The sequence below is a fragment of the Callithrix jacchus genome, chromosome 13, assembly GCF_049354715.1.
Source record: "Callithrix jacchus isolate 240 chromosome 13, calJac240_pri, whole genome shotgun sequence".
In the NCBI taxonomy this organism is placed as follows: Eukaryota; Metazoa; Chordata; class Mammalia; order Primates; family Cebidae; genus Callithrix; species Callithrix jacchus.
In genome coordinates this window covers 54,735,231-54,759,192 of record NC_133514.1, presented here as the reverse complement: position 1 = coordinate 54,759,192, position 23,962 = coordinate 54,735,231, and the positions used below count along the sequence as shown (strand labels likewise).

At 43.1% G+C, this 23,962-nt stretch overlaps 1 protein-coding gene across 34 annotated transcripts in view; it reads left to right on the top strand.

Moving 5' to 3' along the window:
• The window catches only part of PTPRM (protein tyrosine phosphatase receptor type M), an 866,690-nt gene that overhangs the window by 801,818 nt on the left and 40,910 nt on the right, over positions 1–23,962 (top strand). For all 34 annotated transcript variants that reach the window (XM_054243977.2, XM_078347758.1, XM_002757062.6 and 31 more), the window contains one exon: positions 5,962–6,059. In XM_054243977.2, the coding sequence (XP_054099952.2) occupies positions 5,962–6,059 (98 nt within the window). The remainder of the gene's footprint in view (positions 1–5,961; positions 6,060–23,962) is intronic.

Here is a 23,962-nt window from a genome sequence, read left to right as displayed (position 1 = left end):
CATCTCAGCCTCTGAGTAGCTGGGATTACATCAGTTTGAGTTTTAAATGTCTCAGGATGATTGCCTTACTGCATGTGAGTGTAGGCTGTTCTTATCTTATCTCTGCCTTAGAAAATTTCAAGCTTCTGGGTGGTGGAGACCATGCATATATTACTCACCTTTACATCCCTACCATTCCTCACAGAATGCCTGGCATTTAACACTAGGCTGAGTGCTTAACTGCTGCGTGTAGGGGTGGCCACTCACACCTACTGGGGCCAGGACAGTGGTATCAGTGAGCAAAGCTAGCTAGGCATGAGGCCACATTTCAATAAAAAACAGTACCCATTAACAAGCGATGAAAAGCATAAATGAAAGACATTCAAAGATGGGCTTTATTGCATAAGATGAGTTGTCTAGTTCACGGAAAGTGAGAGATATTAAAAATTATTATTTCAACACTGTGTAATATTCAAGTGATGGGTGCCCTAAAAGCCCACACTTCACCATGGTGTTTAGAATTAGTTGTGGTGCCAGTGTTTTCCATGAACAACTAACTTTAAACATCATGAAGAAACAGGGAGCCTCGACGTGGGTCTTGGAAAAGTGGCCGGAGGAAGTGACTTTCGGACTGCTAAGCTGAAGTCAGCAAGGAGATAAGCAGGCTTTAACTGACACATCAGCAGAGGGAGTTCTTGTGAGAGGACACTGGGGAGGAGTGTGAGGGAGGTATCTGGTCAGGGAGGGGTAGGCGCCCTGACACAGTCCAGGCACAGACTGGGTTTACAGTCTTCACAGATGAGCCCTGGCGTGGGGGTAAGGAATGGACTTGGGGGAGGCCCCATGTGGGTTTAGGGAGTTGTATTCATCCACTTGGTAAATAGGTGAGTTGTCATGGTGGTTGGGGCTTGGAGAGGGGACAGAAATGGAGGGGAGAAAAACAGGTTGTGCTGTGCTCTTGAAGTAAACCTGTGGGGTGAGCGGAGATGCTTGGGGGCTGGCTGTGCTCATGAAGTTGAATTTGATTCTGCATCAGTGGGAGGCCTTTGGAGGTGTTAAAGGAGGGAAGAGACCTGAGATCAAAACAGCTTTAAAGAGGTGGTTTCGGTGTGGTTAACAAGGATTCTCTCCTGTTTTCTTCTTGCTGGGATTGTGAGGACTATGTGGTACACACCTGCCTGTTAGAGCCCTTCTGAGTTGCTTTTGACGTTCAAATGAGGCAGCATGATGTAATGGAGTCAGACTCCTGGTTCAAAACTCAGCTCCATAGCTCACTAGCTGTGTGACCTTGGGCAGCTTGCTTGACTTCCCTGTGCCTCAGTCTCCATTAGTAAAATGGGGGAGAGCGATAGGAACTGTTTCATAGGATAGTGTTTTCTAAATTTAATGCAATAGTACATGTAAACTACTTCAGGCAGGACCTGGGAAATAGTAAGTGTTTAAGGGACATTAGGTATTATTCTATTTATGATGGAATGCCAATTTGTATTTATATTATCTTTCTTTACTTCAAAACTCAAATATGCCACTGTGAGCTTAAGAGACCTCACTCCTCAGCAGCTCTAGTTAACATGGAAAATATAGTGTATGGAAATTTAAATGTGAAAAGAAGGGGTACAAGTTATCAAGGTTTGAAATCATTTTTATAGATTTAGGGGTATAAATGCAGTTGTGTTACATGGATATATTGCTTAGTGGTGAAGTGTGGGCTTTTACTTGAAGGGCACCCATCACTTGAATATTACACATTGTTGAAATAATAATTTTTAATATCTCTCACTTTCCATGAACTAGAGAACTCATCTTATGCAATAAAGTTCATCTTTTGAATGTCTTTCATCTATGCTTTTCATCGCTTGCTAATGGTTAATGTTTTTTATTGGAAAAAAAATTTCTGCCTTTATTTTTGTTCCTCCGGGGCTTGGTGGAAACAAGAATGGCCCCCTGCACCTTTCCTTCTCAGCAGAGGTCTCTGTGTGCCTGCCAGCTGGAGGAGATGGAATGGATTACTGGCCAGATATTATTGAAATTTCTATATGTTACCTCTCGAGTGCTGCAGTCCCATGGGGGACAACTGCTGGGAATAAATGTCTTGCCTATTGTGTAAACATCTGTAAATGCACCACCACAGCAATTACAGTGGCTCCCACACAGCCAGAAACTGCGGAAATCAAATGCCCGAGCTTGCAGTCGCACCTTGAGAGAAGGAGGCTTTTCGGAGCTCCTTGCCTGCTGTTTGGGGTTCCTCATCTTGGAATGTATTTGTTTGTCCATTCTTTGAGCAATCCACAGTGATCCTGGGAGTCCGAGGTCAAAGGCAAAGGGATACTGACCACCCATGCTGTTCCCCTGTCTTTCAGTCCCTCAAGAGCATGGGCGCTAAGAGGAGCCTCCTTGTGTACCAGGCTCACATCCTTGGATTTGTGATGTTGGCTCAGATGGTCGTGGTCACTCAGACCCCGCCAGGAGCTGCCAAATCTAAATGGAGTGGCTGTTGGTGACAGAAAGGTCTGCCCTTCCCCTGGCCTGGAGGGCACTTTTTGATTTTGCCAGGAGGCAGGAAGCTGAGTAATATTTTATTGAAATCTCAGGAAATAATTTGAAATATGTGGAAAAGAAAAACAGGATTGATACATTCTTCATTAAAAACCTTATTTGGATGTCTTCCTTCTTCCATTTTCTACACATATGCACACACACACACACACACACACACACACAGAATTTGAATGAACATTTGGAAAAATATCTTGAATCATCAGCTCCGAATCACCAATGTCCACTCCTGAGCAATTTTACTGTTGAGCCACCACAGTGGCCAGGTCAGGGAGGGAGCCACATGTGTGGCAGAAGGAATGGCCGCCAAGTGTTGTCTGCACAGCACCCAGCACCTGCAGGAGAGCAGAGACAGGAGAGAGCAAGGCCAGCTGCACTACAGGGAGATGTCTCTGCCTGCACTTTTTTTTTTTCTTTCTGGGATCTCTTCAGAATAATCTTTCTGTTCAGTTTCATTTTTAGATTTTAATACCAAATTCTTTTCATTCTTCTGGATCCATATATCTAATTGTAGCATTGAAAAGAACTTCACTTAGTTTATTTTTGTATCCTAATCTTTTTTTAGTGTAGGTCAATGGATGAGAAAATCACAAAAAGTAAGTGTATGTTATCAGCCATGTGAGCTACTAGTGCTTATAAACACCCTTTATTTTAAAGACAATGTGAATTTAGTATGTAAACATTTAAAAACCCAGGCCATCTTAACTGATGCCCAGCCCCAGAGGTGAGGTGGCATGTACATGTTCACAGGTGACATATTATGAATGGAGTTCCTTCTAAATCAGAGCAAACAGGATTCCATGGTTCACAGAGCTAGTAGACAAGGTTAGACTAGTCAGGAGATTCAGAGCAAACAAATCTTTGGCATTTCACAATTATAACTCCATAGGAGAGCACCTGATGGTTAGATTGGAAGGTGGAGCTGATATCCTTGAGGCTATAGATAGGAGAGAGCTGAAAACACACCCACCTGGGAAGCTAGGATTGCACTGTAGTTACCTAGGGTGATGGCTTGAGCTAAGCTGGAAGCAGAGCCTTGGACTCTGGAGGAAACTGAGAGGAGTTATCTGTATAGGGCTTGGAAACAGCATTATACAGATCACTCCAAAGCTGTGCGTTGAGGAGAGAGTGATAATCATGCTCCTTCTGAAGAAATCCTTGCAGAATATGTCACCTTTCCATGAATAGAAGAGGAGGAAAAACTGTGTTTTCAAGTTTCTCCAGATAATCTTAGAAATATAAGTTGAGAAAGGGAATCATACAAACATTACATCTTAATATTACTTAGTACCTAGTATGTGTTTAATATAATACTGTCATAATAATATGGTTTACATCCATTCATTGATTCACTGGGCTCCTGCTGCATGCCAGGCAGCATTTGCTAGGGCACTAAGAAAACAGCAGCAAACGAAGAAGGCTGAGTTCCCCTCCAAGGGGGTCTTACACTGAGCAATCCCAGGATGTCGGCTAGCAGGAAGGGGGAGTGAGGAATGTGTTGGAGGCAGACACTCTAACCTAGAGTGTCTGTGAGAAACCCCTGTTGCACCCTGAGAAAGGAGGTGGCTTTTCTCTTCCTGCAGGCACAAGCTACCATGATGCTGGGACCTCTGATTCATCCATTAGAGCCACTGTCATTAGAACTATTTCTGGAAGTTTCTGAGTAGGTGGCACAGGCCTGTGTACCTAGTGAAGGCCCCCCTTTGATTCAGGGGTCACATTGGGCTGTTTGTGCAAAGATGGACTCAGTGCTTTTTTTTTCCCTTGTGAATAAGTAACAAGCCGTTAAGTACACAATGAATGTACCTCTCTGCAAGCCAGAACTGTAGTGATTGATGGAATCCGATGTTTACTTGTCCCCTCTGTAACCTTAGATTAAAGTCACTGAAATATTCAGCCGCTACATCAGGAGAACGGCACGCACATGCCAAGGGACATGGCCGAAATGGCTGGTGGAGCTTTGTGGGAGGTGGCATGCATGGTCCCTTCCCCAAAGGGATTAGATGCAGAGAATCAGGAAACCAAGTCAACTTTTATGGGGAGGGTAACAGTGTAGTCAGAAGCAGAATTTGTGTTGTGGAGGGAAGGGAAGGAGGCCTGGACAGGGAGGAAGGAAAAGAAAAATTACACAAGAACAGATTGCTTATTGGTCAAGAGGGATGAGGAGTGACTGAAGGGCCCCTTGGGTGTGTCACTGTTGTTCAGTGTCCAGGCCACAGCAAAAGGCCAGCCATTAATAAACATCTTTAAATGCACATTGTTTTCCTTCTGTTGTTTTGCTATTTATAAAATGCCTGGGTATACGTTAATTCCAAGAATCCTCAAAATAACCTTGAAAGGTGTTACTGTGATCAGTATATGAAGAAAAAAGACACTGAAACTCATAGAGACCAAATAATTTGCCCCAAATCACACAGCCAATTAAAAGGCAGAAGCAAATCTCAAATTCAAATATTTGAGCTCCAGCTCTGGCAATCTGAAATGTCAAGATACTGTAGTACAATTGGGTTCTGGTCCTGCATGTGCCTGAACATTTGTGTGATTTCACATATAGCGTGTGACTTTCCAAGCCTTTGAAGTTGCATTTCTCTCATTTCCTTGCCTCTCTACATTTCTTATAAAGATTTCTGCTGTTACATTTATATCCTCAAGTATACATGGACATAAAGTCAAGTTTGGGGTTTTTTAAAATCTGGAGTAAAAGAAATTTTAAATTCCAGCTCACTGTACCTGATTCTATCTGTAGCACTGGCCTTTTATAATATATATTTTCCCTCCTTTTTTCCACACCATAAGAAAGAGCTTTTTCCTGCTCAGATCCCAAGAGCTAAGGAAGTAGATGGCTGTTCGCGTTCTGCCAGGAATCTTTATGTTCAGTGAGAGGAAGTGCCACTGCTTAAATCTCGTAACTTCTCTCTCTCCCTTACTATAGAAAGTCAGGTGGAAAAAAAATGAATTAATTTGACAGATAGCACAGAATAAGAAAAATATTCGAAACAGGAAGAGGTCATTTTTTCTATAGAGGCTCATCTCATTCTATATACCACTTCCCTGGGATATCTGCCAATTGTTAGCGGAAAGAGTAATGTTATCTATTTTTTAAAATTTCACTTGAGAACTATGGAGATAAATAGCTAAATGATGGAGAAATAACTTTCTTTTACAGTAGTAGTTTAAGGGGGTAAAAAGAGCTCAAATGCAAGTATTTGATGACATGAGAAGATTCAGCCATGAATGAAAAGTTTGTTGTTTCTATAGGTGCAGTTTTAGAAAGAGTTTCTTTTTGCATTGATACTAGAGGCCCGTGTCCAACTAAAAAGTGAGGGAACTGCATGTGGGTATTAATAGATTTATTTGCAAACCCCGGAAATTTTCCAGTTGAAGCTTGCAACAACAACAAAAAGTCCCTATTGTGTTTTGCTGCAGGGCCAATGCAGGAGACCATCTATGACTTCTGGAGGATGGTGTGGCACGAAAACACTGCAAGCATCATCATGGTGACCAATCTTGTGGAAGTGGGAAGGGTGAGTGGACCACCTGCTGCAAATGGCCATTTTGTTCCTCACATGGTCGGTAACAGAAAGTAAGGCATGAGGCAAGCTTTTGAAGTATTGTGTACTCCCCAAAACATTAAATACTGCAGCTCCTCCTATTGCTTGCTGCACTTGCTTAAAAATTATCAGTAAACATAGCCTGAATTGCTTTCATTTGTTGCGATAGCAACAGACAGGAAAGGCACTCCAGATTTAAAAGCAGTTGTTATCGGGCTATATTGAGTGCACAAAAATACCTCTAAGCATGAATGCTGATTGTTGAGTGTCAAAACTCAATGGGTGCTGCATTAGACACGACTCTATTCCAAAACTCAAGAAAATTGGCTCTGAAAACAGTGTGCAGCTCTGGATTCAATCCTTAGATTAGAATTCCAGCATCTTCTCTTAATTGGCCTTTCCTGAGTCTCAGTTTCCAAACCTGTAGAATAGAAAGCATAATCTTTCTGAAGTTCTTGTGCCACCTTCTCAGTAGTAACTATTTATAAGCACTGCTTTTATTTAACCAGGAAACTGTTACATAGTTGTAATCTCAGTAGTGGTATGCTATAGGATTATTTCCAAAGTGAAATTTTAAAATGAGCAAACACACAGAGTACAATTGCCTTATTTACAGTAGATTGAATTCCATGGTTGTGCTAACTGAAGAGAAATTGGCATCATGAGATTTGCCCTCAGTAAAAGCAGCCTAGAGGTTATCCTACAATTGAAATAATGGGACAGGAGCCATAAAAGGGTTATCTCTTAAGAGTCTCAGGTTTCCATCATTCTCAGCAAACTGACACAAGAACAGAAAATCAAGCACCACATGTTCTCACTTGTGAGTGGGGGTGTTGAACAATGAGAACACATGGACACGGGGAAGGGAACATCACACACCAGGGCGGGGTGGTGGGGCTAGGGGAGGGATAGCAGGGAGTGGGAGGACTGGGGAGGGATAACATTAAGAGAAATACCTAATGTAGATGACAGGGATAGGTGCAGCAAACTAACATAGCATGTATGTACATATGTAAAAATCCTGCACAATCTGCACATGTACCCCAGAACTTAAAGTAAGATAAAAGAAAATTCTCAAGTTTCAGGAGGCACAAACCAGGAAGAAGAAACACATTACAATTCTCTCATAATGAGAATATTCAGTAGGTAGGAAATATATACAATTCTAACTAAAATGGCACATTAACCTGAAAATCTTCCTACAAACATCTAGAAATTCTAGATAAAAATATAAATGAGTGTTTTAATTTGTTTATATGTATATCACATGAGTATGTAAATACATTTTTAAAAATGTTTAGATTAGCCTTTAATAAAGACAGCAGCACTATAGTCCAGAAATAAAGTGAGGACTAGAGATCCTAGAGATCATAGCGCTTGCATGCACCCACAGGCGGCTGGGCAGGAGGATCTATGTGAGTCTTGGGGGAGGGTGGGTAGCGTCAGTCCTTGCGATCTTGGATCTTGGGTTTTAAAGCCCACTGAGGGCAGGAAATAATGTGAACATGTACAGTGCTATGAATTTGGATGTCGACTGCCACACAAAACCAGAACCCACAAAGAACAGACCCTCGGAGAAAGGGCAAACTGGGGAAGTAGGGGTAGGAGGAGGGATGAGGAAGAAGAGAGAGGAAATTCCCGCCAGCCCAGGGAATTGACAAGGAAGTTCCTCCATCTTTACTTAGGTAGGATCGGTGGGGTAAGCACTTCCAGCAACTCCAGGGTCAAAGTAAACACTTAATAAAGTTAGAAAATACTTAGAACTGTGAATCACAAAGTATCATTGTAGTATTAAAGTTGTCAGATGCAAATAAAATGGTCCCATAAAAGGAAATACAAGTTTTTAAATGTTGTTATTAGAAAAGAAGAAAGACCAACTAAGCATCTAATGCAAGAAGACAGATGAACAGAACAAAACCAGAGAAAGAAAACAGGAAATAATAAACATGAATAGAAATTTATTAACTAAAAACCATAGAAGCAATAATAAAGGTCAACAAAATAAAAAGCTGGTTTTGTGAAAAGGTTAATAAAATAGACCCTTGGCAAGGGATCAGAACTCAAAGGAGAAAAACCACATATAGCCAATAGCAGGAATAAGATAGAGATTTTTTACTGCAATACAATAATATGAATAACAATATATTTGATGAGTTAGGTAATTTTCTAGAAAAATATGACTGTCCAAAACTGGCTCAAAAAGAAACAGAAATTCTGACTAGAAAATAATTATTTTAAAATCCAATTCTGGTTAAAAATTGACCCATGAAAATGTACCAGACCCAAATGTATTTACAGGTACTAAATGTTCAAGCAACAGATGATTCAAATGTTGTAAATTGTATAAATACATACAAATATATAAATTATATAAATCTTGTAAAACCTAAGAGAAGAGGAAAGAGAGCTGGCTCCCCCATTTCATCCTAAGGGCTAGTATAACCTCAGTATCAAAACCAGACAAGACTGTAGGAAAAGGTAAAATTACAGGGGCCACTCATAGATAGGAAGAGATGAATAGACTAATAGGTCAAAAAGGCCAGATGTAAGACACCAAAAGCACAACATATTAAGGAAGAGGATAGGAAAATGTATGATAGTAGGATTTATGTAAAATTGTAAGACAAAAGATATAATAAGTGACCAGACAGGCGGGGAGGTTCTATGGGGCTACTATGTAAAATTTAAAAACTTCCAGAGCAATATTTGATATACTAAAAGTATAAAATCTATTTCTTTCTTTCAATGATTTCTCTGCTGGGAGCTAGCATGGGAGCACAGGTGAGCTGCCATGGAGCCTCCTATGGCAGGGAGGGCCACCTTCCCAAACTAGTACAGGACGCTGGGCCTTTCTTCCCATGGACCTCTATCTGGAAAGAGGGAACTAGCAGTACTGTGTGTTCACCGGCTTGGGCTGCCATAACCAAATACCACAAGCCGGGAGGTTTACACAACAGATGTATACTCTCTTCCTGTTCTGGAGGCTGCAAAGTCCCAATCCGAGTCTGGCAGGATTCTGTATCTGGTGCGGGCCCTCTTCCTGGCTTTCATGTGGCCACCTTCTCCCTGTGACCTCACGTGTCGGAGAGAGTGCAAGCTCCATAGTGTCTCTTCTTACAAGGACACGAATCGTATTGGGTGAGGGCCCCACCTTAATGACCTCATTTAATCATCATGATTTCCTTGGAGGCCCATCTCCAAAAACAGTCACAGTGGGGGGTTAGGGCTTCACCATATGAGTTTTGGGGGTACACAAATATTCAGTCCATAACAGCCTGCTTAATGCGTAAAGATTTAATGAGTTTCCACATGTCTGGAGCTTAGAGAAGTTCTTGCCCATTCCGAGGACTCAATAATACAGCCACCAAAAAACCTAAGACCAAAGAAAAAGACACTTTTTTTCCGCACACCAAATCTACCTACTTTTACTATGAAAACATTAATGACTATTGAAAAAAAAAAGCCAACTCCACCAGAAAGCAAGCTGCTTGAAGGGAAGAGACCGCCTTGCTCAGTGGCCTCTCCCTCCAGGCTCAGGGCCCTGAGCAAATGCCCAGCAAAGTGAATAAAGAGAGTACCTCTCCATAGTGTCAAGGAGCACACCAGAGCCACCTCATGTCGCCTAAATTCATGTGCTTGTGTTTCTTCCCTGAAAGGTATGCTCCAATCTCACTCCTTCATTCACTTCACACATCCTTGCTGACCACCCACATGTGATGGGGAAAAAGAGGTGCCTAGAGCCCACTCTTGGGTGCCTTCCCTTCACAATCCCTGCACTCCCAGAAAGCTGTGCACCCACACACATGATAAATATTTGCGCTGGAGCTCGCTTACAAGACAGTCCTAAGTAAATTATTTTGAAAAGTAGATAATTGTTAAATAGCTGTTACTGGATTTTTAAAAATAAAGGCACATGTCTTTTTGCTTAATTGAAATTCCAAAGCACACCACTGTGTCTGGACATAGTGGCTTAAGAGGTTAAGCTGATTTCATATGATACACCCTTTTACTTTAAAGAAAGATGAGGACAGCATAATCTTTGGTTGAAAAGTCAAAAGAAGATTGTGCTGTAAAATTCCTACAGCAAAAAGTAATAATAACACACCAAAGCCCACCGTGCCTGCGACATGGCACATTTTGCAGGTTTCATTCAGAGCCAGGTTTCATTCAGAGCAACCTGGCTTTAGAAAAGGCATAAATATGCCATGCAGTGGTGGCTGCTGTTCTTTCCATCAGGCACTTGGACCGGTCACGTTGAGGGTAGTCACTGTTGATTTTTATGAGTACACCTATTCCTTCTGACAAATAACCATGGAAATTTTGTTTCCAGTAAGGTGTGGCCAAAGGGGGTGGTGGTAACTAGGTTTCTAGTTTACCCATAAATCTGTCTGTAGATTTAAAGTAACTCAACCATTTTAGGTCTGGTAAGCTTATTTAAAAAAGAAATCCTTTAAAATCCTTAGCAGGTTTGCGAGGACATGGGTAGGCTCTGAAGAGGCCTCACCTCATTGCCATCAGCCCCTTGGATGGGCCTGACTTCAGTTAGTAATGAAATTGTGGCCTGTCCTTGAAATGTCTGGTGTTCAGACAAGAGGTCATATTCCCTCTTGGGAAAAGCACTCTCCTTGTTCCAAGCTGTTTCCCATTGTTAATCCTGCACATTTGTTTACAGTTACTCCTCCATTTTCCTTGCTTAAAAACAACAACAAACCACCCAAGAAATCAAAATGACATGGTTTTTAAAGGCAGTAGCTACCTACTTAACATGTGTACTGCACATGGTGTGTCCTTCATGAATTAATCATGAGCTAGGCGGATGTGTGTTTGTTTACACAGACTTGCTGCTGATTCATTAAGGCAGAGCTGGGGACCTGCTTCCCCCCATTTTGCCCTGAAGCGCTCTGCATTAGGCGGCCCTAATTGCTGGTGCTGGAGCCGCAGGGAGACCTTCCCTGTCGAAGCACCTGGTGCAAAAGACACAGATGCTGCACTTCCCTCCAGCGGGGTCCCCAGTACATCTGCCAGGACCTGTCATTATCTACGACTTCCTTGTCACCACTGTGCCTTCCCTTTTAGCCCGTGTGTTCTGGGAAGGGACCCTTGTCAGTTTTCCTGGCACCTGACGCTAGCTGCACACCTGGCATTGAAATGGCGCTGGAACGTGTTGTGATTATTTTCCTCTTTAATGAACCCACCTGAGGGATATTTAGTTGTTTTAATCCAGTCGCCTGTTTCCCATGCATTCCCATTTATACCATTTGTGTGGAGATTCAGAAACTCTGTTGTGGTGTTGAGCTACTCCATCTGCCAGAAGTCTTATAACCAAATCTGCAGGACTCCCAAAGGAGACTTTTGCACCGGTAATGTAAGCTAATGATTTCCAAACATATTTAGTCAGTTTTATGAAGACCTCATTAGAATGTGACTGTTTATTAAAAATCCAAATGAAGTCTCACAGTCATTTAGGAAAATTATTGTTGAGTCACTCTAAATAGTTCTGATAACAGATGATAAAATGTTTTGGAGCTGAGAGAAGTGGGGACTGGAGCTGTGGACCCCTATCACAGTAGGGGATGGGAAGAAACCACCTACATGGATTCTTGCATGTTATCTACCCAAGGCGCCTGCCCTAAAATTCCTTTCACAATACCTCTCACCAAAAGAGTCATGAAAGGAAAAGTTTACGAAGAACACTAGATGTCAGAACTAACAACTTTCTAATTCACATACAAGGAAGGTATATTAAGATTCCAAGTGCCCCTCTCACATCCAGGAAAAAACATCTTTTCTGCAACAGCAGCCAGACCCAGGATCAATGAGGAAGCAAGAAAGAGGCAAGGCTGCCCTTTTATAAAAAGCATGAAAATACTGGTTAATTACAAGAATAAAAATATTAGTAATCATTTTTACTACAAAATCTCGAGTTATTCCCAGACATCAGACTCATAAAAAAGGGAAGAGGGAAATTGTTCTTATAGACATTGCTGACAGTTTTCCGTCTTGAGTGCTCACTGTTACTTTCGTAGATCCTTTTTCATAAACTGGTATTTAAGATTGATATTTTGTGACCTGTGTAATTATAGTCTTGGCCTTTGAATAATTGCTGCTCATTCAACAAACACTCCTCATCTTGATCTTCAGTCATCCTTTCACCTGTCATAGGGACGAAGCTGACCTAAGCCTTACCTCCCTCCTGCGTTTTATACCTGGGTATTTAACTGCTCATTGGCCATTTCTATCTCTATGTCCCATAACTGGCACAAACCAACCACCTCAGAAACTCAGCTTGTCCATTCATCTTCAGATTCCTGGTCCACACTACCTCTTCTTATCATGCAGGCTTGGTACTCATTTTGTACTCAGCCCAATCCAGTGCCAAGCCATAAAAACACCATGTGAACAGCACACCTGCCTCCTGTTTTCATGGTGCCTGCACTGCAGCTTGGGAATTCACATCCTTTCATATCAGCCCCAGCAGCCGCATCCACACGGGTCACCTTGTGCTATTGTGGTCTCAGAGACCAAAATGGATGCCCATCATTAAATAAGACAGAAAGGTTAAGGAAACAGAGTTACCTACAGGTTGAAGGTTCAGGGCCTGGCATGGCAAATCCTCTAAATTCCTATGGCCAAACTCCCTACCAGTCGGAGCTATAGCTGAGTCACAGCCCAGACCACTGCAACTCTGATTGGACAGAGGACCAGACTTGCAAGCACTATTACCTGACAAGCAGCTGCAGACCTCAAGCCTGTTTCAGCAGCTCATAGAGGCTGCACATAACACCCAAACTGTATACTGCCCATAAATTCCCAGCACCTTTGCCCAAACTTAACCAAGAATGGATATCTCTTTCCAGCCTACCCCCCCACATACCCAAATAAAAGCAGGTGTAAGGAGAGGCAATGTGATTAATCTTGGACATGCTGAGTTTAAGAAGCTGAGTGAGCAATAATGTTGTGCTTACCAGAAAGCTCAATAGAGATGAGAGCTGAAGACACAGAAATAAACTATGAAATGTTAGAGTCCCCCTTTATTCACAAGCATCTACTGTGTGTTAGGCTTTGGCTGCATTGGGGATATCAAGATGAAAAGGCATGGCAAAAACTACTCGACAAAAAAGCAAACAACAAAAAAGTATAATGCAGCCCGGCACGGTGGCTTACACCTGTAATCCAAGCACTTTGGGAGGCCAAGGTGGGTGGATCACCTGAGGTCAAAAGTTCAAGGCCAGCCTGGCCAACATGGTGAAATCCCATCTCTACTAAAAATACAAAAAATTAGCTGGGCATGGTGGCAGGCAGCTATAATCCCAGCTACTCGAGAGGCTGAGGCAGGAGAATCACTTGAACCTGGGAGGCGGAGGTTGCAGTGAGCCAAGATCACACCCATTGCACTCCAGCCTGGGCAACAGAAGCAAAACTCTGTCTTAAAGAAAAAAAGTATAATGCAAAGTGATAACTGCTGTAACAGAACAGCATTCTTGGGAGAAAGTGGAGAGAAAAGAGGACTCACAGCAGAACAATGGAGAATATCTGTATCTAGGGGGCAGTCCGCAAGAACAGCTGGATGGAATCTGCAGAAGAAATAGGGTAAGAACAAAGAGACCAGGGTCATGAGAATGAAGAGAAGACAGCATTTCAACAGGAAGGGGACAGTGACCAGGTCACGAGCTACGGAAAGGCCAGGTAAACAGGAATCCAAGAGCAAGGTAGAGAGAGAAAATGTATGGAGCCAGACATCCAGCTAAATATTTCACAAGCCCTATTGCTCTTATCACAGCTATCCTCTGAGTACATTTAAAGGTTCCTGTTTTCAAATTAAGTACCTAAGGCTAGATGTGGTTAAATAATTTGGCCAAGGGCATACAGCTAAAATGGAAACTTCTCTCTGTCAAGTTCCAAAGCCCATGCTGTCTTCCCCATTTCACAGTGCCCCCCATTAGCACTGGAGAGGTCTTTGGTATGTACCAAGTTCCCATGGGGTGATAGAGCCAGGAAACCAGCAGCAGTGGAACAGCAGCTAAGTGTGCAGCAAAAAGGCAACTGTAGCTTGTTCTTGGAGCGGCAAGTCACAGGAAAGATGGAGCAGCGCCTAGAAGGGAACAGGGTCTAGACAGTGATTATAATGATTGGGAGTGTGTGTGTGTTTAGTGATAGAGTAGACAGAAGAGTCATTGGGCATCTGAAAATATGTCACTGCAATCTCAAACTAAATGTACAAGTAAAGAAAGGGGGAAAGTGACAGAGGAAAATTACAGACAAGATGGAAGGGATGCCTTCAGTTCACAAGCGTATGCTGCATTCATACCACTCAATGTGGAGTCACAGAAAGCTGAGGCTGCTACGACAAATTAAGCATGTCCCTGTACACAGGGAGAGGGTGTCAAGCAAAGGGATGAAATTCTGTGATCAGGATTTCACAGCATGCTATGGAAGTTCATGAACAAGGCATCTTATCCAGCTGTGGAGTTGAGGTTGCAGGGGTTTGTCAATAAATGCTTCTCAGAGCAAGTGGTGCCTGGTGCTGAGCGCAGGAGGTTGGAGAACAAATGGAAATTAATTGGCAAATGAGGGAGGGAGGGAAGGTGTTCCAGGCAGAGGCAACTACAGGACCCTGGAGGGAAGCTACAACCATTCAGTATGAACCAGGGGAGATGGGAGTGGGAATTATGGGGAGAACTGAGGCCTTGTTGTGGACATACCATATCAGGAACTGGGCTTCAGCTCATGAACAACAGAAAGCCCCAAAGGATTTGGATGCGGAAGTGACAAGGGGAAAGGGCCACACTGGAGATGCTGCAGAGACAGAGTGGGTTATCCAAAGGCAGAACAATCACCATCGGACTAAACAAGGAAAAGGTTACTGGCAACCTTTTGCCTCAGTGGTTTCAGAGCAATGGCCTATCAGAGTTATTTGATTGCATGCAACAGAAATCAATTCTGGCTGATTTCAGCAAAAGGGATAAGAATATTCGAAGCTCAGAATGTTGATGTGAACAGTAAGGCTTGCAAAAGGCAGGAAAGAAGGCAACAGCTCCAGAGGGCCAATGAGCCAGTTGGGTCTCACAGCCAGAGAGTCTGATCAAGGCACTGAGGCTGAGACAATGAGCCCTCTGGTCTCTGTCCATCTGCTCAGGATTCTAATAACAAGGATAGAAACTCTGACTCCCAAAGGTTCATTCATGTGCTCATCCCTCGCTGTCCAGGTCCTCTAATTGACAAGCCACCCCGTAGGGAAGAAGTAATTCTCCAAAAGGAAGTCAAGGATCCATTAGGAAGGATGAGTGGATGAAATGGATGTTGACAGACCAAATGATGCATTGAGTACAAATGGCAAGCACTGAAGCCAGCCTGTGGCATTGAGGCAAGAGTAGGAAACGAGGACGCACAGACTGAGTGTAGACTTGTCAGAAGCTTAGCTGTGCAGGGAAAAGGAGGAGTGCCACTGTAAACAGAGAAGCATTTCCTATCAAAGGATATTTATAAGGCAAAAGACCTTTGAGAGTTATTTATGTGTTAAGGAAAAGAATTAGGAGAGAGGGAGAGACTGATTTTGGGAAGTGGACAGCTGACAGTGTTTGCCAGGGAGTCGGGAAGGAAGGGACCCTGAGCACAGGTCTTCCATTCAGCCTTACAAGGGATGACATCTTTTCCTTTGAGCCTGGGGAGCAGAGACACAGGTGTGGACACACTTAAAGAAATTGAACCAAACAGAAACTGGGAAGGCACCCTCTCCTGGTAACACTGGTTTTCCCAGTGTAGTAAGGAGCAAGGCCATGGGCTGAGAAGCTGGAGGAAAAGGGAAGTAGCTATTTTAGGGATGCATCAAGGACATGGGTGAAGGGGTTCACCTGGAGCGGGAGAGGCCTCTTCTCTGGGAGAAGGCAACGATGGGGCAGATATAAGTGAGACTCCAGTTGGTGGCCATAGGACACAAATAGGTGAAATCCCAGGACAGCCAATAGCCAGAGTCCTCCAGGTACTACTAGCGGCAGAGGAATGTGACTCCAAGGAGATCAGGGTGTTGTGAGCATTTCTAGGTGAACTGGAAACCAACCCATTCTTACCCCACACCTTACTTTTTGCAAACTTGGAATGAAGAGAATCACCCAAATGAACTCTAAAATTCCATGTGTATTTGAAGGATATTTTCCTGTTTGCTACTTACATTTTGGTGAAGGGATCCATTTGAATAACAAAAGCATCTACCGTCCAGATCTAGTTAATACACATGCTTCCAGAGCCCTTGATGTTTCCTGTCCTCTCTGAACACCACCAACAGCATAAAATGACTGGGTGTCAATTGTTAAAGGGGAATGATTCAGGACAAAGACATGAGGACTGTCACTTCCTTAGGAGAGAGCCCTCCACTCCTGTGTCCTCTGCACTGTTTCATGTGAATTGTGTAGAGGATCTGGAACGGAATGTTGCGGTGAGATTAGGCACCAGTGAGACAAATTCCGTCAGTGATCGATCTGTATTTTAATTTATGCGAACCATAAAAGATATTCAGTCTCTTCTCTAATTTATAGATCTTATTTTGAAAATAATCTAATCTAACTACATTAAACTAAGATTTTTGAAGAAATATATTCTTTTCAGAAGTTCTCAAAATTGCTTACAGCAATGCTCCAATTTATCAACTACCCGGCGAGCACATTTCTGTGTTTTTACCCAGCGATCAGCAGAGCCGCAGCTGGTTCCTGCCTGCAGTAGGGAGGGAGTCCTTGGAGAGAATGTGGCTTCTTTGAAGGACTTTCACAATCGTTTAATGAAGATATCGACGCACACCCCATTGTGTTCTGTATAATTGCAACTGTGACTGTTACCTCTGGAAGGTCTCCTTATGCACAGAAATGGCTATTTTACTCAAAGTATTTAATAAATAGAGAATCATCATTTCATGTCCATCAATTCAGTTTGGACAGCAAATCCATTTAATTAAAGATAAACCGTGGTATTAAAAGGAGATGCAAAAACATATACAATTATAAAACAGCTTCATTTAACCAGGAAACACTTATTTGACTGCAAATTGGGTAAAGATTTTGAAAAATATGAGGCTAAAAGAAAACACGTACATTCAGACTAAAGCAAGGAGAAAACCATGTAACTTTTTCTCCAATCTTATTGAAGGCTTATTAAGTATTTTAAATTAAATACTAAGTTCTGCATTTCATAACAGAGTAGTGAGGTTTCTTATATAAAACTTCATACCATATGCTCTCCCCAACCTCTTTATTCTGATAGTATTCATGCAAATAAGTACATACACAAACATATTTGCGCACACACACATTTTTGTTTAAGGCTAGCTATTCCCCGCCACACACATTCATTTGCCTGCATGATAACCAGAATAGGTCTACTTTACATCTTTTATATTCCCCATATCTGATCAAAGGTTCTTCCCAAATGTATGCACATGACACACAAACACACACATACACACACAGGTGCATATGCATACATGTGGACGTGCACACACATACATCCCTGTCTCCCTTGTGGAAATGTTCGTTGCTTTGTTGGAAGCAGCAAGCTGCTGTTTGTTTTGAGTGCAGACCATGGTCTCCCTTGTTCTGAATTCTGGGTGAGTTGTCACCATGAATGAATGAATTTCCTGTGGGGAAGACAGGATCATCCTCCTGTCTGTTTCTCACACCTCCTATGTCTCTGTTGTTGCCTGTGTTAGAAACCTTAACCCCTTGGAGTCTTTGTTCATCTCTCTTGCTGGTTCTGCTCCCTGGTATGTGTGCAGCTAGTGTCTGTGCAGGTGTCAGGTGACCTCTCAGCCTGCTTTAGGCAAAAGCCAGAGAATAAAAGAGGATTCTTCAAGACAGTTACAATCCAGTTATTGAGGTATTACATAAGGTTGTACACAAGAAGGAGCAACACGCCTTCAGCTGCCATGTTGTCCTCCATTATAGACCATAGGCTTCTGTGAGCACAACCTCGAAAGTCCGGACACAGAGAAGTGTTGGTGACTGTTTTGGGGGAGGTGGGAATTGAATAATTACAGAGGAATATGTAAGCTGGTGCAAAATAACTGAGTTCATACAAGGGAAATTTCTGTGTACTACCCTCCTTTCCTTGATTTCTTCTACATCGGAAGAAGAGACTTGAATCTAAAGTCATACAAGCATGTATAATATGTTCACTGAGAATGTGAGTGAAGGTCACCACACCTGTTTGAAATGACAAAAATGTATCTACATTTGGCCTACCCAGTTAACCCTTTTGTATTAAATTCTTGTTAATTCAGCCTAATCCATTATGGCCCTTTAAAGAAAAAAAGCTAAAGTCATTTTTACTCAAATATCAATGAATTACAAATTAGGCTTCAGAGACCATTCTTTATGTGCTATAAGTCATCTGACACTTTTGTGTCAGCCGTCTCTCATACTACCACAGTGGCAGGATATTACAGGATCAAAGCAAATTTGCAGGTCTGAATAACAAGTGCGATCTGAGCACGTTCTCCCGGCTCCCCAGGTAACAGAGCTGCTGTGTACAGATCAGCTCTTTAACATTCTCTAGCTGAGCCCATGGAGACGCCTGTGCTGGGGTGTCTGCTTCCTTAGTCACCCTTGTGGAACCCCATCACTTGCCTTCAGTGGACACTTTTGCTGCTTTGCCATAATTGGCTGACCGTGGAAAATTCTCACTTGCATCTGTGCCTGGACTTCTTGTTTCTTTGCCATTTTACTGGCCTGGGCTTAGAGCCTCTGTTGTGTCACTCTGTCACCTCTTTGTCTGCCACAGTCTTTGGAGTACATACAGGTGGTCACTTACCTTTGTGTCCAGAAAGTGCTTCAGAGGGCAGGGAGCCTGCATGTGTAGCAGATGGACAAGTACATAACAGCCTGAGCGCTTTTACAGCGTGGCTTCAGCACACTCCTACCTACTCGGCGTGCACGGCTGGAGTTTCCTGGCATTATCATTGGATGCAATATGGGATGGTCTCAGAGCTGTAATAGCCCTCCTTCCTTGTTGCTCACATGAGCCCTTGAAAGTCAGTTTTTCTCCTGCCTTGCGCACAGCAGTTATATCCTATTCTTGAACAGTTTGCTGAAAAGCAGTAAATGAGGTCCTTTCTTGAAGGCAGAATGATTTTTCCTTTCTCTACTTTCCAAATCTTCTTCTTTTGTCTGAGCCCTTGCTCTACCTTTCCCTGAAGGCTTAGGGTGTCCGGCCACATAAATACATGAGTAATCACTGGGGCCTCTCCCAGGAGGACGGGCCCAAGGAAACAGAATAATCCAGTAACCAGTTTTAGATGGAGCCTTTACACAACTGCATTCAGATTAACAAAGTGGCAAGACATCAGTATCTCTACTTTAGTTTCAGAACTTAAGAAAATAAGTAAGGAGAAATTTAAATCAGTAGGCTACAGACAACCAGAATTCACTGCCTCAGAACTTCTTCACTGAAAGTGCCTGCCATATGTCTGAGACCAGAGAAAGACAGCAACTTATGCATAAGCCCCACTCCCTGTCTCTGGGACCAGGGTTCTAGCAGTGAGAAGGTGGCACAGGTCTGGCCATCCCTCTGCTGTGAAATCCATGCAAAGAACCCCCTTCATACCCGACAGGAAGATAGCGTGTCCGTTGCTTCCCTATGCCTGAATTACAGGTTTGTAGGGCTCAGGACAAGGAACATTTGGGTAACATTATTTGAAAATTGTGGGGGCGCTGCTGAATTTCAGAAGTGGACTGGTCACCTTGGCCAATACTAGCTGAGGAAGAAGAGGTGAGTTAGCCCCCAGGTATTGCACTGGATTACTTGCTAGGACTTTGTATAAACAGACCACTGCAGGAGACCAGAGATGAACAGTGGGTAACACTGACTGCAGAAGGAGATGTGAAAGTAAGTGGGGAGTAGATGTTTCAACACCTGACACTGTTTGGATTTACATCTTTTAGCTTCAGATGATCTACTATAAAATAGAAGCAGAAACCTTATCACTTAAAATTATAGGTGAACAGATGTCTTTATTTTAGAGTAACATAGCACATTTGTTATCTACCAAAAATAGATGCTTTTCTGATGTTATAGAGTAGAGAATCTGAAACCAACAGAGTATGTGTAGGAGCTTCAGTCCATTCAATTGTCGCTTCTATACTTCCTACCCTTAGGACTGCTTATGACGTGTAGTAGAGGATTGGGCAGGTCATATATCATATCACTCCATCCTTCACTGCCATTTGATCAGTTTAGTATCTCCTTGTGATAAAGAAGAGGGTGAGGGTGTTGAGACTCAGATTAACCCGTGACTTTTGTAAATTCCTCTTCCCTTCTCCCTTCCTTCACCCCAAGAGCCATTTATTTCCTCAAAGAGATGAACTGGGACAAGTCTGCACCTCAGGCTGTCTCAGAGGCATTTAGCCCTGATTAATGTCTCTGAAATTAAAGTTCGTTGTCTTCCTAATACTGATACAGACCATAAAGCATTGGGTGTCACAATAAATTGAGCACCTGGAGCTCTATACTGAGAGCTGTTCCCTTCTTGGTAGCAGAAGCGCTGGCATAATGGTGACCTCCACTAACAGTTACTAGACATTTCTTATGGGTAAGTCAGTGTGGTGAGTCTTTAGTTCATCAGAGTGATTATGAAACAGACATGATTATCCTATTCTCCAGATAATAAACAAACTTAAAGACATTAAGAAACTAGTCCAAGTTTATACTGCTAGTTAATGTAGGACCCAGGATTTGAATTCTGAAACCCACACTCCTGACTTCTAAGGCTTCCGAAGAACCACATTCTAGAATCACATAATCAGATAATTGTAGGACTCAGAATACCTTTAATAATCATATGGTCTTGTATCCTCTTTTGCCAGAAAGAAAACTGAGTACCAGAATGGTTCAGTGACTTGTACAAGATCACAGGGCTAGATTGGAACACAGCTAGGATTAGCCCCAAGCCCTCCTGCCTGCCTGCCAGTCTTCTTTCTGTAACAGCACACTATGTCAGCATTAAATGTTCATTTTTAAGAGAGGCTGTAAAAACTTTATCAGAGGTTCTTCAAAATAAAATGTTATCCTTCTACCTAGAAAAAAAGAATTTTCTCAGGTCTTGACTAAGTCAGAGAGGTCACATCCTGGCAACTTGGGAGACACAGGAGACCCAGTCCCTGAGCTCACCAGCTCTAGGAACCCTGAAGTGTGCCTGTTCTACTGATCACCCCGGGCCTGAAGCTGCTACCCTCTTCTCAGTTAGTGTGAAGGATCCAAGCAAGCCCCTGGTGATGGGGTTGCCTGACACATCGCCCTGGGCGATCCCCGGCCCCATCAACTGCTCCCAGCTCTGCCTACCCGACCTACTCACAGACCCCTTGTAGCAGTTAGTTCTCACCTTGCACTTCGAGTTCCATCCCGGCAGGGCAGCTGGCTCAGCTGCAGAGAGCCCCATGGTGGTGGCAGTGATTACATGTACCTACTACACAAAGGGATTAGGTACCCTTTAAAAACGCTGCTCCTGCAGAAAATTCATTCCTGTGTCCTCCTCTCCTGTTGAATACAAACTTCCCTTCCCAACACAATTCCCTTTATTTCAAAGTGTAGCATCAAAGTGCAGTGAGAAGGGCCTCGGAAGCATCTGACGGTCACAAAAGAGAGACTGCTTCCTGCTGCTGTTAGAGGATCGCACCCTCCCAGCCCCCACCCACCAGGGCCTCAGGACCACTCCAGCTACCCTCTGCCAACTCCCCGCGTCTAGAATGTCTGCCTCCTCCGTATCCACCCATAGAAACAGCACTCTGTATTTCTGTCTCGTTTGTAAGGTAGTCTCCCTTATGAAGCTTTGTGTACCTTCCTTTGGAATTAGCATGTTTCTGACTGCCAATAGCTTTTCATGAGGCCAGGCGCGGTGGCTCAAGCCTGTAATCCCAGCACTTTGGGAGGCCGAGGCAGGTGGATCACGAGAGATCAAGACCATCCTGGTCAACATGGTGAAACCCCGTCTCTACTAAAAATACAAAAAAATTAGCTGGGCACGGTGGTGCGTGCCTGTAATCCCAGCTACTCAGGAGGCTGAGGCAGGAGAATTGCCTGAACCCAGGAGGCAGAGGTTGCGGTGAGCCGAGATCGCGCCATTGCACTCCAGCCTGGGTAACAAGAGCGAAACTCTGTCTCAAAAAAAAAAAAAAAAACATTTTAATGAACATCCCAGCACTTTGGGAGGCCGAGGCGGGTGGATCACGAGGTCAAGAGATCGAGACCATCCTGGTCAACATGGTGAAACCCCATCTCTACTAAAAATACAAAAAAAGTTAGCCGGGCATGGTGGTGTGTGCCTGTAATCCCAGCTACTCGGAGGCTGAGGCAGGAGAATTGCCTGAACCCAGGAGGCGGAGGTTGTGATGAGCCGAGATCACGCCATTGCACTCCAGCCTGGGTAACAAGAAAAAAAAAGTTTTTAATGAACATTAACTTGTGCCTAGCATGTTCTAGGTGCTTTACCAGAAAAAGAATTGAGTTAATATTCATAACAATTCTCTTATCCCATTTTACAGATGGAAAAATGGAGCCACAGAGAGGTTAGGTAACTTGCCCAAGGTCACACAGCTAATAAATGGGACCTGGCTTTGAAGCCAGACAGTGTGGCTCTAGGGAATGTGCTCTTGACCAGTAAACTTGCCCCTCATTTTGCCTTGAGTGAGTTCGTTGCTTACACATCTGTCTCTTCATGACTATTAGAACTATGTCTCCTTCCTCTCTGCATCCCCAGCAATGCCTAGTCCAGGTTCTGCTTCTCATGGGCTTTCAGGGCTGTCTGAATGACTGGCAGGACAGCCTGAACACCACAGCCCTGAGCTAAGCACAGGATTTGCCTCATTGCAGCCACAGTGTTGGTCCCTTAGGTCTCCTGTCTCTTAATCTCTCCCAGCTTTACACTATGTGTTTGTAAAATAGGGATAACTACGTACTCCACAAAGTTAACGTGAGCCGGCATATAATCAGATAGTGTTAAGAGTTGGAGTCATTTTCACCAATGTGTGATCCAGTCTTTGGCACATAAGGAAACTGAAGGCCAGGACAGTTCTGTGACGTGCACAAGGTCGTAGATCCATAATGTGACCCTGACATATGTGAAGACTGACAATAAAAGAAAATATGGATTTCTTTTCTCAACAGATATATCCTGTACCACTCTGATAAACGTCCTCTCTGATGTACCTTGAGGCATATATATGTATTCTAAAAATGCTGTCATTGCTTGAAAGATTTCTGAAGTTCTTATTTCAGAATAATCTGTAGAGTAGTTAAGTGATACTCTCCGTTTATTGCCCTTGCTGGTGGCAAATCTCCCTCCCCTGGCAGGAGGACTTAGATTTGGGGAATAGCTAAAAGTCAAGTTGAATCTCTTGAAAAAGATGGGGAATAAGCAGTTGAAATAACTGTGTCTCTTGAAAGTCTGGCTGCAGTTTGAGTGATACTGCTTTCTGATTAAGTTTTTATCCACATGAGGTAAGAGAGGAAAGTAACAAGACAGATTTCTCATGTGGTTTGTAGGCTAACACTTAGAATTCCACAAGGGGACCAGGCTTCACATTTCTTCACAGCTGATGAAAACCAGTATTATGGATACAGATGTGACCCTGTGCTTATACGTATTGTATGCCCATTAAATGCTAACATTAATTAATAGATACAACTGGAAAACAGAAGCATTGTAGGGGGTACTTTAGGCAGTAGTGTAAAGGCATTCAAGAGAGATTTACTTACGATATGAAGTTATTTTCCCAAACTCAAACTATCCAGACTTCCAGAAGCTGTTGATTTAGGGTCAGTTTTGACATAATCTTCAAGGATGTTTCCCAAGGAAGGTCACCCTGCCATATAAAGCCAGTCTGGAAGGAAAGCTATGA